General features: G+C 42.5%; 1 protein-coding gene across 1 annotated transcript in view; it reads left to right on the forward strand.

Annotated features, from left to right (window-relative positions):
- Window positions 1-15,892, forward strand: part of trabd2a (TraB domain containing 2A) — a 90,151-nt gene that overhangs the window by 33,052 nt on the left and 41,207 nt on the right. Inside the window, exons 3-4 of the mRNA XM_033646080.2 lie at window positions 7,874-8,020; window positions 8,505-8,679. Coding sequence (XP_033501971.1) covers window positions 7,874-8,020; window positions 8,505-8,679 — 322 coding nt within the window. The remainder of the gene's footprint in view (window positions 1-7,873; window positions 8,021-8,504; window positions 8,680-15,892) is intronic.

Consider the following 15,892-nt stretch of genomic DNA (forward strand, 5'->3'; position numbering starts at 1 on the left):
CCCCCTTACACATTGTAACATATGGTCAACATTAGTAGGCGGACGCTTTTAGACCTAGGCAGTGAAAAAAAACCATCATGTTTTGGGTTAAGATAAGTACGCTACATGACGTAAATATGTCACATGACTGAAGTACATCACATACCTACATAAGTTACGTAACGTTACCTTAAAACAACGGTAACCTTTGGTTTACAATAACATCAGGAAATGCTTATGTGGAGCGCCCACTAGCTTGCCTAGTAGAGTGGATGCCCCGTGTACAAAGGCTGTGTCCTTGCTGAAGTGCCTGCAGGTTTGATTCCAACCTGTGGCCCTTTGCTGCATGTCGTCCCCCGTCTCTCTCCACCTTTCATCCTGGATCTGTCCTGTCCATCCATTTTCATTTACTTATCTGGGGCAGGGTTTTGGGGGCAGCAGGCCAAGCAAAGCACCCCAGACGTCCCTCTCCCTAGCAACGCTTTCTAGCTCCTCCTGTGGGAACCCAAGGTGTTCCCAGGCCAAATTAGATATGTGTCCAGCGTGCTCTGGGTCTGTCTCCTACCAGTGGGATGTGCCCGGAACCCCTCCAATGGGAAGTGCCCAGGGGGCATCCTAATCAGATGCCCGAACCACCTCAACTGACCCCTTTTGACGCAAAGAAACGGTAGCTCTACTCCGAGCTCCCTCCGGATGTCCGAGCTCCTTACCCTATCTCTAAGGCTATCTCTAAGATCTCATTCTTTCGGTCACTACCCAGAGCTCATGGCCATGGGTGAGGGTTGGGAGGTAGATGGGACTAGTAAATCAAAAGCTTCACCTTTGCTGTCCTGTCTAATACTCTACTACTTTATATAACAAGTTTGTTTTGACCTCACTCCCTCTAGACTTTAGCTCTTTGTTTACTTTGCTCACCTCCATTTCTCTTCTAATGCACTTAGCTGAACTGCCAATGAGAGTGATTTCATTACTGATGGGCTCCACTGTGCTTACACCAATACAACTTCTTGAATCGGTCAAAAAAATCTGATTGGGGTGACAAGGAGCAACAGTGTGGGACACACTGCACAGACAAAGGCGGCACAGGCTCACCAATCACCCAACTTTGACCAACGCCCGACCATTGGCTTGGTGTGTCAGGGCCTTAGAACTGTGACCTTAGACCTCACCATTTTTTGGGTCCCATGCATTTTTTACAACCCTGAATTCTACTTTAACAAACAAAATCAGTTGTGTGTCTGTATCTGCTACTGATATGAAAACCTAACCCCACGTTGTCTGGAAGATGACATAAAGGGCAAGTTATTTCCTGCAGTCCAAAGAAAACAATGTCGTCAAATAACCAGGTGTTGGTGTGCAAACGTTGGACAACCTGAAGACTATACTCCAGAGTCTCTGTCACACCCTGGCAGTGCTGCTGTGCTCCTGATAGGTCTTGTTTTAAGGCTGACTGGCCCGACTGACATTTCACTGATAACATCACTCAGCTCAGAGTCCCTATCCTTGTCTGTTTCTGTCTGCCTTCATGCTCTCCTCCTCCTCTGAGATTTCACTGATAGCATCAGTACGGAGGGTCCATTTCTCTCATTATCTCTCTTTCTGTCTTTTCTTCTCCCTCTTACTGGTTCAGCTGTCATGTTTCTTTCTGGTAGAAATCATAGACTGCTCCCCTCTTTCCGTCTTACTTCTCTGTGTATGATAGAGAGGGGGAGAGAGTTGTATTACTCTGATAACATCAGGGAGTCAGGAGGAAACAGAGTTGTTGGAAGTCTTCATTTGTATTTGGGAGATGGCCAAGGCTCATTGAATTGGCTGCAAGTGCTGTGTGTGTGCATGTGTGTGGCTGTCTGAGCACATGGTTTGTCAACACATTTTGGACAGGAGGCTACTTTGAAACTCTTGTTTCAACCCAGACACACACTTCTCTGCTAACGCACACACACTCGCTCACAATCAGTCAAAAAAACAAGAGAAAGATAGTTGCATACAGGCACACACGCTCCTCTTTCGTTTCCTATCAAATTGGAAATCAAGTTATCGAAACATTCTCCAGCTCCAGTGCCAGCACTTACAACCAGAGCAACATTAATTAGCCAGAGGCTTTACCATACAAGGAGTTTATCAAGTGTGTTTACAAGCGGCTCACGTTGCACCAGATTCATACTGTGACAGGACCTCACATACAGTTTACATACTCTATACATTCATATACAGACAAAATGTGTTGCTGACACATTGAGATAAAATACCTCAGGTTATCTTATCTACGCTTGTTATGTCTATAGCTTAATAAGACGGCAGAATTGAGGCTGAAATACACTGGAGATGAAGCATGAAAGAAGACCACGGTGAACTGTGTTTGAATGTTTTAGGCTCTCATGCCGTCATCCGTCCTGCTGTCTCCTCAGTACAGTTCAAGTAACTAATTATCTGATGTGCATAGATTAATACAGGTACACTTAATATTTGGAGGTTCACAACAACACTGTTTTAATGTGTAATGTATCCATACTAGGATCAAGCCTTCTCAAATTTCGGGGTGACACACGGGCACCCATCAAACCCAATTTCATTCAGATACCTTGAGGTGCGAGTTCAAAGGAGCCGTTTGGAGATGGCCGTGCCAGTTACCTTGCCAAAGTTGAGCCTAAATTTTGAGTAGTATTTAGTCGCCTTCCTGACAAGCTATGCTGACATGGTTCGTACCAAAGGACGCCTTAGGTTGTCTAGTTTCAAGAGATACCACCTTTGTGCTAGCTTAAAGATGATTAGCCACAGCCTCTTAAAGACTGTAATGTTGACCTTCAGTTGTTTTTGCCAAGGGGACAAGTGGGGGGGGGGGGGGCAGCACTTGAATCCTCCCCTCACCTTGGGGGTGCCGCTGCCTCAGTAGGGCTGTCGCTTTTACTCATAGACTGTATGAAATAATGGACGTAGCTATCGTAACATCACCTACTTTTTGAGGGCTGCCATTGAAGCCTTCAGTTTTATCATTTCGGTCATCCCCATTGTATTTTTTTGGAGCCAGACGCAACCATATTTGGACAAGAGGGTGGAGCTGTGGAGGAGCAAGGGGTGAACCTGACTCAGAGACTGTGGTGATGCCTTACAGACAGCCTGTCACTCATGCAGTCTCTTCCTTAAACATGCGTAATGTTAAGCTTTAATAAAATGTAAATGGTTGAGCAATACAAGAATTCACCCCCATACTGTTGTCATGAATGTTGAAATTAGCTATAGAGACCAAAATCGATTTTTGTACCGTGCTGTAAACTTATTGGTTTTAACTGTAAAGTTGGGCATTTTAACATGGGGGTCTTTGGGGATTTACTCCATTTTGGAGCCAGCCTCAAGTGGCCATTCGATGAACTGCGGTTTTTGGCACTTCCACATTGGCTTAATTTTTTCAGCCCAGAGGTTGCCGCTTGGTTTCACGTCAATGAATGAATCACAAGTAAAGAAAATGCAGTAAGTAGTTCAAATTTCACCCCACAGATTTCATCTCCTAACTCTAAACTCTGTTTTCAAGTTGCCGCTGCTCTGCTCATTTATGTATTTATATTGTTTAGGCTGCATCTGCCTCATTTCTTTGAGAAGCAGACAGGTGACTCCTCAGATTTGTTGTCATGGCACAGACTACTTGATATCAGCTTGATAATGGCACATTGATGTAAAATTTTGAGACCAATAGGAGTATTTTATCCGTTGTGCTTATAGACTATGAATTTTGAATTTGACTAGATTATCACAAATGGAGTATTCACTTTTTTACATGGTCCAATGATGAATTTCAAATAAAAAGTGACAGCGCAGAGACTCATTAAGCTGCCTCCCTGCTGTAGGTGCTGTAGGAGCTGTAGGTCCTTGTGTTGAGTGTGTAGTATACTTTAATGGAACTTCGTGAAGCTGAAATGTCTCACTTCTAATGATTTCGCTGCTGGCAAATTGATATTTGGCTCCAGTGTGTGCAGTTGATGAATGGACGTTACTGTTCTCAACAGACTAATGGTTTTTATGACTGTTGGAAAGTGATCCACCGTTTCATAAATGCAATTAATGTAACCTCTCCTCAGAGATGCTCTGCTAAGCATGCTTGCTACTTTTCTTGCAAATCCTAAGCTAAGCCAACACACTTCAGAGCGAGAGCAGCGAGGGTTTTTTCAGCCGAGCCGCTGAACACTCCAAATCTCCACATGTGGGAATCTGACTGTGATGATGTTTGCTCTGGATGCACACACCCACCCCACTCCATCTCAACAAGAGGGGACATTTCCATGACAAAGGACAATTATTGACTTTCATTGGCTCCGCTTGCTTTGATATCAGCAAGGGGTGTGTCTGTGTGTCTGTGTGTGCGTGCTGGAGGGGGGGACAGGGGGCAGTGGTGGAGGAGAAGAAGAAACAGGGGGACCTGATGAAAGGAGCCGAGTGAGAAAATGCACCCGCTGACCCACGGTGCACTAACAGAAGAGGAGGATCACAGCAGAAAGAAAGAAATCATTCATTAAGGTTTTCTTTCTTTCACTCCTCCTCTCTGCTCCTGTTATCTGTATCCTTCCTCACTTTCTTGCTTGTGTTTTCTTCCTGTCTATCTCCTTCCATCCTTTAACCTCCCCCCCTTTTTTACTTTCTTTCTTTTTATCTGCCTATGACTGATCCTCCCCCTCTCTCTCCCCCCTCCTCCTCCCCTCACAGCCATAATTTAAGGGGCTGAAAGGCACGGCGAGCGGAGAAAGAGGAGAAGAGAGAGCTGAGAAAAAGGGGAGACCCTGCAGATGAGGGCCTTCCTTCACGGACGTGGCACAGATGTGAGGGTGTTTTTGTGAAATGAGTTGGGGAGGGGCGGCGATAGGCTAATTTGCGTGGCATAAAGACGGGGCCCTTTTCATATGCAGAGCGCTACTTTGATGCGCGGCCGATGAAAGCTGGAGGGAGCGTAGGGGAGAGGAAAAGAGAGGGTGACGGAGGGGTTCTTTGTCCCATGACAAGAAGGCATCTGCTCCAGGCTGCCCTCCTCTCCTCCTCTCCTCTGCTATACCGAAGCTCCCACAATGGGCCAGCCCAGAGAGAAAAGTGTCATCAGAGCACCTTAGAAAACAGAACGTGAAAAAACCACAGTCGCTTGGGTCGGCCTGTTTGGAGTACGGGCATGCATATCAATACTGAATTCATTTGTCAAAGATCTGAGAGTACGTACACAGATGCACACTGGATTGTAAAAACACGCAGACATACTGTAGACACATTTACATACGGTAGTTCCACAGCTGACAAAACACATCTTCACTTTGACTGATTGCTCCCATTGAGAAACAAATAAGCCATACAAACTTTCCTCTTTTATGGGACTGGAGATCAATGGCTTGCAGGGTGAAAGGTGTGCATGTGTTTGTGTGCGTGTGCGTATGGTGGAGAGATCAGAGGGAGAGCATGTGCTGAGGTGAGTGACGGTGGTTTCTGTGCGTCCGTGTCAGTCTTAGCTGTGTGCGGACTATAGGAACTTTAGAGAGTGTGTGTGTGTTTATGTGTATTTGTGTGCATGTATGCATATGTGTGTCCTCACGGTGCTGATCACAGGCGGCAGGCTCACCAGGGTCCTCTCACCAAACACTGGCCGATTTCACGCTCGCACAATAGCTGAATCTCTGCAGCAGAGCAGAGGGAGTTTGGCAGGAAGAACTCAAACTGTCTGCTTTGCTATAATACTTAGTTCAGCAGATATTTTACTTAGTTAACCCCCTGTTTGGGTTTAAGATCACATCTGGGTTGCTGTCACTCAAGAAGGTGTCATAAAAAGATGTGTGTGAGATGCATGTGTTTGTTGGTCTGCCCACCACTTTGGCTTCTACTCACGATAACTATTGGACAGATTGAGATGACATTTTGCACAGATGTTCCTGGTCCCTTGATGATTAACACTACAGACTTTGGCGATCATCTGACTTTTCCTCGCATGCCACCATGAGGGTTACACATGTTGCTTTGAGTGAAAATTCTCCACAACTTTGACTGTCATGACATTTTGTACAGACATTAATGGTCCCCACAGGATAAATCATCATAACTTTGATCCCTTAACTTTTCATCCAGTGTCATCATCAGGTCAATGTACATACTTTTTCTAATACTTTATGACCAGGGATCTCATTTTTAAACCCGAAAGAGGCCAATTCCTACGCAAAATGTGTGCCCTATAAAAACAGACTTGATGGGAGAAACCTTGACCCACGCTTACGAACATTTTGGAGACAGGAAATTGGCGACGCACATGGTGAGGAAGTATTATTTGGCACACAGCATTTTTGGCTTTGTCTGTACGTACCTTTTTAGTTTGGGTCCTACCCATTGTTCTATAAATGAGACCCCAGATACTCAAAAAACTTGTGACATTCCCCTCATTCTCAGCTGTAGTTTGATTTTAGTGCAAGACTGTATTACAATGATGGATGCATCCCCAGCGACGTCACACAATGGTTTGTAGACTCCTGTTTTGAAGCCCCAAGTTTGGCATTTTGGCCGTTGCCCATCTTGGATTTTTGGAGCGACTATATTTGGACAAGAGGGTGGAGCCAGGGGATTATGCCTTTCTGTTTTTTTTGTTTGTTTTGTATATTTCTGGTTGAGTTTTTTGGCATGAATTCACCAGAAAACATGGTGAGCAGCATGGAGCCTAATGGAAATGTTACTGTGGTTACCTCTTTTTTATATCTCTTATTCAGTCTCTTTCAAACTAAGTGCCGAATAATTTGGAACAATGTTTGAGTGCTGCTCAGATGGAGACAGATGGAATTTGTGGTGGCACGTCATTGCATCTCATTGGAAAAGGGGTGAAAATTAGCACATCCACCCGCGTGTCATATTTCCATGACTGCTGATCTATAGAATCGGAGCTGGAGCCGATAAATACCTGTGACTACCGCAGAGTCATTTGTCCTGGGAATGAGCCCGATTTTAACCTTTTTTCATTAAAGACAAAAGTCAGGTGTTAGTGGGTGTTTGTCTTTTTTCTCCAGTGGGAAAGGGGCTATAGACCGTGGTGATGGCTTGCAGTCACTGAAAGCGGCCATGCTCTTCGTTATGTGTAACAATTCACCCCTCGTACAGTACACTTTGGGAAAATTAGCTACAGAGACCAAAATTGTGTTTTGTACCAGGCTATAAACATGTTAATTTTTAGCTATGAAATTGGGCATTTTAACATGGGGGTTTATGAAGCCTGAGTCACTCTCAGAGCCAGCCTCCAGTGGCCATTCGAGGAACTGCAGTTTTTAACACTTGAGTGTCAATACACATTTGCTTAAGTACGACCTCACAGAGCCCCCGGCATGGCTGTGGACTGTTTGGATATGTTTGCATCTGTGATGAGCTGCAGATGAAACAAATCTTCTGCTTCTTGAACTGAAACCCATTTTCAGCTTTTTAAAATCTGTTTTCTGTCCCTTAATATCACAGCGTCCATCTATAATCCCCCTTCGAAGGTGGAAATATGAGCATTATGAGCAACATGAGCAGTTTTAAACTACATGAGTCATTTTAAACTCAACTTACCATGGGGCGGCTGTGGCTCAGAGGTAGAGTGTCGTCCACCAATGGGAAGATTGGCGGTACTATCCCTGGCATGTTCAAGTATCCTTGGGCAAGATACTGAACCCCAGTTTGCTCCTGATGGCTGTTCCCTTGTTATGTGTGTGTGTGAATGCTTACTAAGTAGCAGGTGGCACCATGTACGTTAGTCTTGGCCACCAGTGTGTGAATGGCTGAATGTGACATGTGGTGCAAAGCACTATGAATGTCAGAGGATGAGAAAAGCGCTATACATGTGCAGTCCATTTACCATTTACCATCAGGGTAAAAAAAACCTAATAAATAAATTGTTGTTGTCGTCTCATTCTAGGTGATCTTTGCCCTGAACCAGACGTTATTACAGCAGGAGTCTTTAAGAGCAGGAAGCCTACAGGTCCCGTACACCACCGAAGACCTCATCAGGCACTACAACTGTGGAGATCTCAACTCCATCATCTTCAATCATGACACATCACAGGTCAGTCTTACATATTGCTTGTCTTGTTTTTATCTGATCTTATCGAGTGGACTTTAACTACTTTCTCTCTAGTTATTAAGCTAAGGGTCATTGTGACCCCTTGACCTTTTGGAGTGTCCCAGTGACATGACCCTTCACCTTTTACCTTCACCCCTAACCCTCTGACCGACCTTTCATCCCCCCACACCTCCTCCTGCCCACTCCCCTCTACCAGCTTCTCTATACTATCACCAATTTAGCTCTTCTGTTCCTCCTTCCATCATCCTCGTCTTGCCTTTCTCGCTTTTATTGGCTGTTCTTCCATCAAATAATCCCTGTGCACCTTGGTTAGTTCAAATACACATTTTGAGTAATGGGTTTTTAGATATCTCTTTCTTTTGAGAAAGTTGTTTGAAAGCGCTGGGAAAGCCAAAACAAATCCGCTTCCCCTCTTTGTCTTTTCACCTTCATGGCTTGACTGAACAATCACCCCTACACCCTCCAGGTCCCTAACTTCAATAACGTGACGCTGCCACCCAGCGAGCAGGTGACCGCCCAGGAAATAGACAGCTACTTTCGACAGGAACTCATCTACAAGAGGAATGAGAGGATGGGGAAGAGGGTCAAGGCGCTGCTGGAGGAACACCCTGATAAGAGCTTCTTCTTCGCCTTTGGAGCAGGTTGGTGTTAAACACACACTGTCAAGGAACGAAGAACAATATTTTGTGATATTAAAGCATCAGCTCCACAGATGCCAGTGTTTCGGGCTAAAGTGTCAACACATAGGTCTTAAAAGTCCCTGTTCATCAAAGCACTCAATAAGATTACTTTTATCCATACAACAAAATGACTTGAATTCCTCTTTTTGTTAGCAGAGCACTTCTGCAAAGGAGAGCTTAACAAACTGAGCAGCTTAACAAACTCGTGCAGAGAAAGAGAAAACAAAGACAACTTAAGAAAGCTGAGACAGAAATCCCAGCTGATCAGCTTTCTCTTTCTGATCTGCAAAGCATTACAGCTCCATTCAGATGTAGAATTAGAGTATATACTATAATATACAATATGTTTCCACATCCCTCTTTTCCTTTTTGGATGGGAAAAATATCAGGATTAGCAGATTTCACATTGCACCTCAGGACACATCTCAGATTTTTGTGTTTCCCATCTCCTCCTTTGTTGACTCTGTTTGTGAAACTGGTATCGACAAGCAGTCCTGCAACTCATCAGCGGCTTAAATGACTAAACTACACTCGACTAGACTCCGCCATTGATCCACAGCTTTATCAGCTCAGGGTCCAAATAAGACAGAGTTGTCTTTCTCTAAAGCTTAGGCTCAATAAAACATCCTTTTATCAGAGCAGGGCTGACCAGAAACAGACGTCCGGCCTGTTTGAGGTCTTTCACATAGTTTTGGAAATGTCAGTTCAATTCTTTAAATACCTCATGAGTAGCAGCCGCCTGATAAGAGACTTGACTTTAAACAGGGAGGATAAATAGACCAGATAACCGCAAAGAAGATTCCACATAGTTGTCTACTTAAACATGGATGCCTCTGTGTGTGTGTGTGTGTGTGTGTGTGTGTGTGTGTGTGTGTGTGTGTGTGTGTGTGTGTGTGTGTGTGTATTCGTGTTTCTTGGGTGGACAATGTATATCTAAGGCAGTCTTTATCTGGTGGTTGTTTCATCAAAGCACAGTTAACACCCAATAAAAAAGACAAGGCTGTTTTGTGATAATTTACACAGGCAGGTTTTCAGTCTAGATAAAGTATTTTAAATAGTTTTTATGTCATGCCAAACACGTAACCCTTCCCACACAAAATGGGGCTACATATCCAACAACAAAAATAGAACAAGACTTCTTGGGCATATGCACACAAAACCAAAGGATAAACATTAACTGTAACACCATATGTACCAGTGTTAATTTTGACAGCTATTTTAGTCTTAGTCATAGTCATGAGACAAAAATGCTTAGATTAGTTTTAGTCACATTTTAGTCATTTTTATCCTCCATAGATTGTCTAGTTTTACCTGACAAAAAATTTCTACATATTTTTCAATCTTCAAACTTATCCAGTGAGTCTAATTCATGTGTCAGAAATTATAATTAAGGTGACAGGTTGTTTAAAATTTTCAATTAGACAGTTTTTTCCACAACTACAAATAATTTCTACACACTTACAACTGTCATTTCCAGCAGTGTTTGACAGGCTTAAGGGGGGATTTACAAACAAACACTTACTGATCGTCATTTGAAAAGCTCAACATCTTTTGATTTATGCTCTCAAAAACTTTGGCACCACAAATAACTAATCTGAGACAACTAGGAATTATAACCAGGTTCATTTTAAACACTGATTTATCGATCTCACTGTTACGAAGCAGAAAAATAACTTGTGTACCATGTTAGTCTGGATGTCTCACAGAGTTGGTGATTAAGACATAACTTTCATCTCTGTCTGAGAAAACTGCTGAGTTCAGACGGTTTACTCGCAGCACAGCTACACTCACAGATAACTGAGCCTCCTACCTGCCTGTCAGACAGCAATCAGTCCGCAAACCCTCTTGAGACAGTCTGGAGATAGTGGAATCCTGTGGAGATCAACAGATGCAAAGTCTGGCGGCTGATGGCTGCTTGCTCCACTGCCATTCAGTGACTTACAAGCAGAGCTAACTGCTAACAGCCACTACTGCAACCAACAAACTTCCACAAATCCACTTAACACTTCTGCCAGTTACAGTCAGACACACACGGCTGATTATTTACTGCTGAATTACAGCTCATAACTCAAACCATCGGCTGACGCTGCTCTGGTGTGCATGTTTTCCTAGCTAGGGGAACATCCCAGCACAGACTACTCACTGGAGTTTACCAGCCTGTCGCTCATGCAGCATTTGAAGATATTTACAAACACGGCCATTCTTGGCTTTCAAAGCTCGATAGTCCACCACGAACATTTTTGTCATATCTCATCTTCGAAAATGAAACATAGATATCGTCTGATCAAGATCAATGATCAAGATCCATTTTTAGCTCGTCATCGTCTCGTTTTTGTCATGGAACAAGGTTCTTGATGAAAAGATTTCGTCATAGTTTTTATATGTACATAGGGTTAAATTATAGACCACATAGCAGCAGAAAGAATAAAAATGCTACAGGCCTAAACACACATCTGCAGACAAATAACCATTTCCACGAATAAGTAGTCTTAGTTGTAGTGGCCAGATGTCTTCAAACTGTTTCCAGCAGGGTCCCTGTACCAGGAATGAGACATTCAGTAAAACCTTCGTTGCTGCTTGGAGAAACATCATTTATAGGGCTGCAACTAACAATTGTTTTCATTGATTCTTTTCTTGATTCATCAGTCAGTCAATTACTTTGTCAGTAAATTGTCAGAAAATATTTAAAACAACAACACAAAAATAGCGCATTACACTTATTTGGCCCTCAGTCCAAACCCCAAACAGATTACATTTTCTATCAAATATGATACAAACATCAAATACTCACATTTGAGAAATTAAAAATGTGCGTATTGGCTTGGCTACTAAAATGATTAATCAACTGTCAAAATAGTTGTTTACTTTCAACTGACTAATTGATTGATCTTTACAGCTGTAATTACTTTTTACTTACAGATACACATATTTGTATTTACAACTGTTTTGTAAATAATTTTGAAAAAACTTTCACTCAAGGAAATCACCAGAAATCAAGCATCCATGAGTCAGTTTTGATGCAGACTTTAAATACTCACACAGAGAAACCAAAAATAAAATCCGGAGTATTAATCATTAATCTATCATCAAGTGTGACAAAATAATGGTGTCGACATTATAATTTAATGAAAGTGTGCTACAGATTAATGCTTCAGCACATCATAAATTTGTAGTTCATCACACTCCCAAATAAACAGCACAATGTGGACTCGTCAATTTTTCATTGAATCCATGAAAACCATCAGATAATTTATGATGTTTTTACAGAGCACATACACTTTGGAAAGAATCTGTTCACCCCAAATTTGATTTAGCTCATTATGGGATATGTATGCAGAAGAGAGGATCGCGTTTCAGTGCCATCAATTTCACAGTCAGATTTTCCTCTTGATGACATCGTCAGAAACGTCCTCATCCAAAGTTTCTTTGGTCATTTAGAAGCAGAGAAGCAGCAAACTCTGAGCAGCGAGAGAGAGAGAGGCCTTCACAGTCTGTTGGTCTCCGAGCTGGCAGGAAACAGCTGAGGAAAAGCAGACACATACACACATGCACACACACACTCAAGCCCTAACAAGGAGTACATTTCACGGCGTGTCCCTGAGGAGGTGCCTTTACAAGGGCTTGGTCTAAAAAGGTGTGTGCCTCTGCGTGTATTTATGAGTGTGTGTGTGTGTGTGTGTGAGAGCTGGTGAGTGAAAGTGATACGGGCAATCAGCCCAGAAGCACTAGTCTTAGACGTACGGAGGGCAGGTTGGGTCGGCATGTACAAGGAACGGGATGAGGCACATTAGGGTGCATGCACATGTACACACACACACACACACACACACACACACACACACACACACACACACACACACACACACACAATGAACGAACACACACCCCCAGCCCCCAAGACAGACCTGGGTAAAATGTGTCCTTAATTATCCCTGGAGGGGTCAGAGGATACACACACACACACACACACACACACACATTACAATGGAGCCCATTATGTTGGCGTACTCAACTTCCCTGTTACATCAGGTGTGAGACCGCTGTTATCCGTGACCATCTCATGTCTCTCTGAATCTGTGCAGAACAGCGTCTTGACAGATTCAGGATGTGATTATTGTCTGTTCTGCATTTTATACTTATATATTTTTTGGCTAATAATTTACTGAGCTGTCCATTTGACATGTTGCAGTGGCCAGAGAGAACTTAAATTGTAATGCTGCAAGCTTTAGGTAAATTATGATTACTTGAAATTCATCCAGACTTCAAACTAAATCGGATTCGGAGGAATTAGCCACATATTTAGCATACCTCTCTTCCCGAGTAATGATCCCATTAGCCTGCAGGGGTTGGCCTGCAGATTCCTGACTGACCTATGTGGAAAAATGTTGAGGGTTTTCATTTTCCCCAGTAATAAGCTTTATTGCCACAACAAGTTAACAAAACAGTTTATACATGATAATTTATTCCCTGTCAAATTGCCCAGTTGGATGTAGATTGTGCTTTGCCAAAGGAAACTTAAGATATCACGAGAGTTAAGCGCAAAAGGGGTTTGGGTATCCTGGTGATTTGGTGTTTATGGAAACCTCATTCATGTTTGTTTGTCAGGATTGATGACCGGACAGAGAAAAAGTACATTGCAGTAACTTTTAATCCAAGACGGAAAGCAGCGTAAACTTTGCCAAAGAGGACCATCACATACACAAGATGATGAGCCTGCACTGTTAATCATTTCTTAAATTAAATATATTTTTGCTATTCATTGCTGCTGCAGTAAAACAAAACATTCCTCGATCATAAGTCTTGATCCGGGGCCAGTTGCATAAAACTCTGTTTAGATTTATGACTAAAACTGTGTGTATGCACCAAAGCAGAAATGTGCATATGCATTTTTTCGTCAGATATTATAAAACCATGTGTACGCCTGATTCTGTTTTATTAATCTTGATTATTGTGGTGCTCGTTGCACGTACACAAGCCTCATTTTCTCATCCACAGTTCAGCATACATGGAGAAACGGCCATAAACATAAGCCCCGTTTCCACCAAGCATTTTCTTATGGTACCGTTGGAACCAAAAGTAACCCTTCAGACATGGTACCTAGACCCTAGCGTTTCCTCCGCAAACAGTACTCTTAAATGTGGGCGGGGTTGTTGTCACTCACTGCTCTGTTCAGCACTCTCTGTACTTCCTGGCTCTTCCCTGGTGACACAGATGCAAGACTGCACCTCATTTATCGTCCATACAACGGGGCTGCATGCCGACATTTGCAGAATAAAATAGAACAGGCGAAGTGAGAGTCTCTCTCCATGGGATATTTAAAAATAGCGAGTTTGTGCATTTAGTCCTTCTCAGGCAAGCTCAGGGGTTTAGTGTTGTCATAGTTCATAGGAACGGCGCTCCACTATGCTTTTTTCCTCCAAGTGAGGATTACAATATATGCAGTTCACATAATGTGGTCCAAATTAATATATATTTTTAAACACTTGAAGATCCACTCATTACTAAAACTGTCTAAAACTAGTAATGGTCAAAGTTGCCATATTGAAATTTAAGGTGGGCTGATGGATTCACGTCATCAACTCATGTATTGAGTAACACGACAAGTTATTGTTCCACCTTAAAAGTTTCCAGCAGTCGGCCCAGTGAATTAATTTTTTTTTCTCAGTCTACAGCTGCTGCAAGAGGCAGCAAAACATCCTTTATTTTTATAGTTACAGTCTACTAATATATGTAAGACTTGCCACAATTATGTTATTATTATTATTATATTATAATATAATAATATATAATATATAATAATATATTGTTATTATTTATTAATATGAACAGTGGTTACAGAACCAGCCACAACTCAGCTCTGAGCAGAGTGACTGTCCGCTATCGACCAATCAACAGACTGCAGTGTTCACAGCTCCACCTTTTAGTACCAGATCTGTGTGCTAGGTACCCCAACAGAGGGGGGACCAAAAATGGGGACGTACGGAACGGTTCCATTGGTACCATCCACAACTTTTAACAGTGGAAACGTAAAAACTGTGTACTGAACTGAACTGAACTGAACTATACCGTACTGCTCGGTAGAAACGTGGCTTTACAGTATGTTTGCATATCAGTACTTGTGTTCCTCCACATTCATTAGACCTCTTAATGAAAAAAATATGGTTAAGTGCAATTTCACTGAGTTCTCCAATGGTGCCAGAACAGCTGTTATTACACACAACTGTTGCTATGCGTAGCATCCGTACCACTAATTCTTTCTGCAAACCATCATCGTCAGAAGGATGATCAATGATTCATTCATAGCTCTCTTGTTGAAACTGACCCCATACAGAGCTTCACGGGATAACAATAAACTATCATTAACAGGGAGGTGATGGCTCAAATGTACATCTAAGAGAAGGAAATTCACCACTCACACAAATTTAAAAATAAATGTATAAATTTGCCTTTGATTAGCATTACAGAACGCGGTGAGATGCGCACATTCTCACCACACATTCTTCCTTTATGAATTCCAGTTTATGTGTGGGAAAAGGCATGCGCATGGTTTTTGTGCGTACACATTGTTTATGCTTCTGGCCCCTGTAGTTGAATAACTTCTCTTCATATGAAGCAGAAATGTTCATAAAATCATAATTGAAAGAAGCTGAACAGTAAGATCATGTAGTTTATTAAAAGTGAAACAGTAGTTAAGGAAAATGGATAAAAGTTGCTGTTTCTCATTGTTATCTGTGTTTATGGGGAAGAAATATTTAGTGATTTTTTGCGGTTTTGGAAATTGTTTATGGAGAAAGCATTAATGGTTGACAGTCACACACTGCCAAACCAGAGCTAACGTTTTCTAACCCTAAATGATTTCTCATGTGCTTACAGCACAACACACACACACATGCACGCACACGCACGTGCATGCGCACACACACACACACACACACACACACACACAGGCCTACTTAGTCTCTCGCTGTCTTGTTTTCTGTGAGTGTCTGCACTTTGTGGATCAAGTCTTGAGCCACTATTAGATAAGATCCATTTTTATGCTTCCATGCCGGCGATAGCCGTGGCCGGAGGTTTTGTGATTTTGGGTTGTCCATTTGTCTGTCCCATTTTTGTGAAAGTGATATCTCGGGAATGCCTGGAGGGAATTTCATTACATTTGGCACAAACGACAAGT

The sequence above is a fragment of the Epinephelus lanceolatus genome, chromosome 19, assembly GCF_041903045.1.
Source record: "Epinephelus lanceolatus isolate andai-2023 chromosome 19, ASM4190304v1, whole genome shotgun sequence".
NCBI lineage: Eukaryota > Metazoa > Chordata > Actinopteri > Perciformes > Serranidae > Epinephelus > Epinephelus lanceolatus.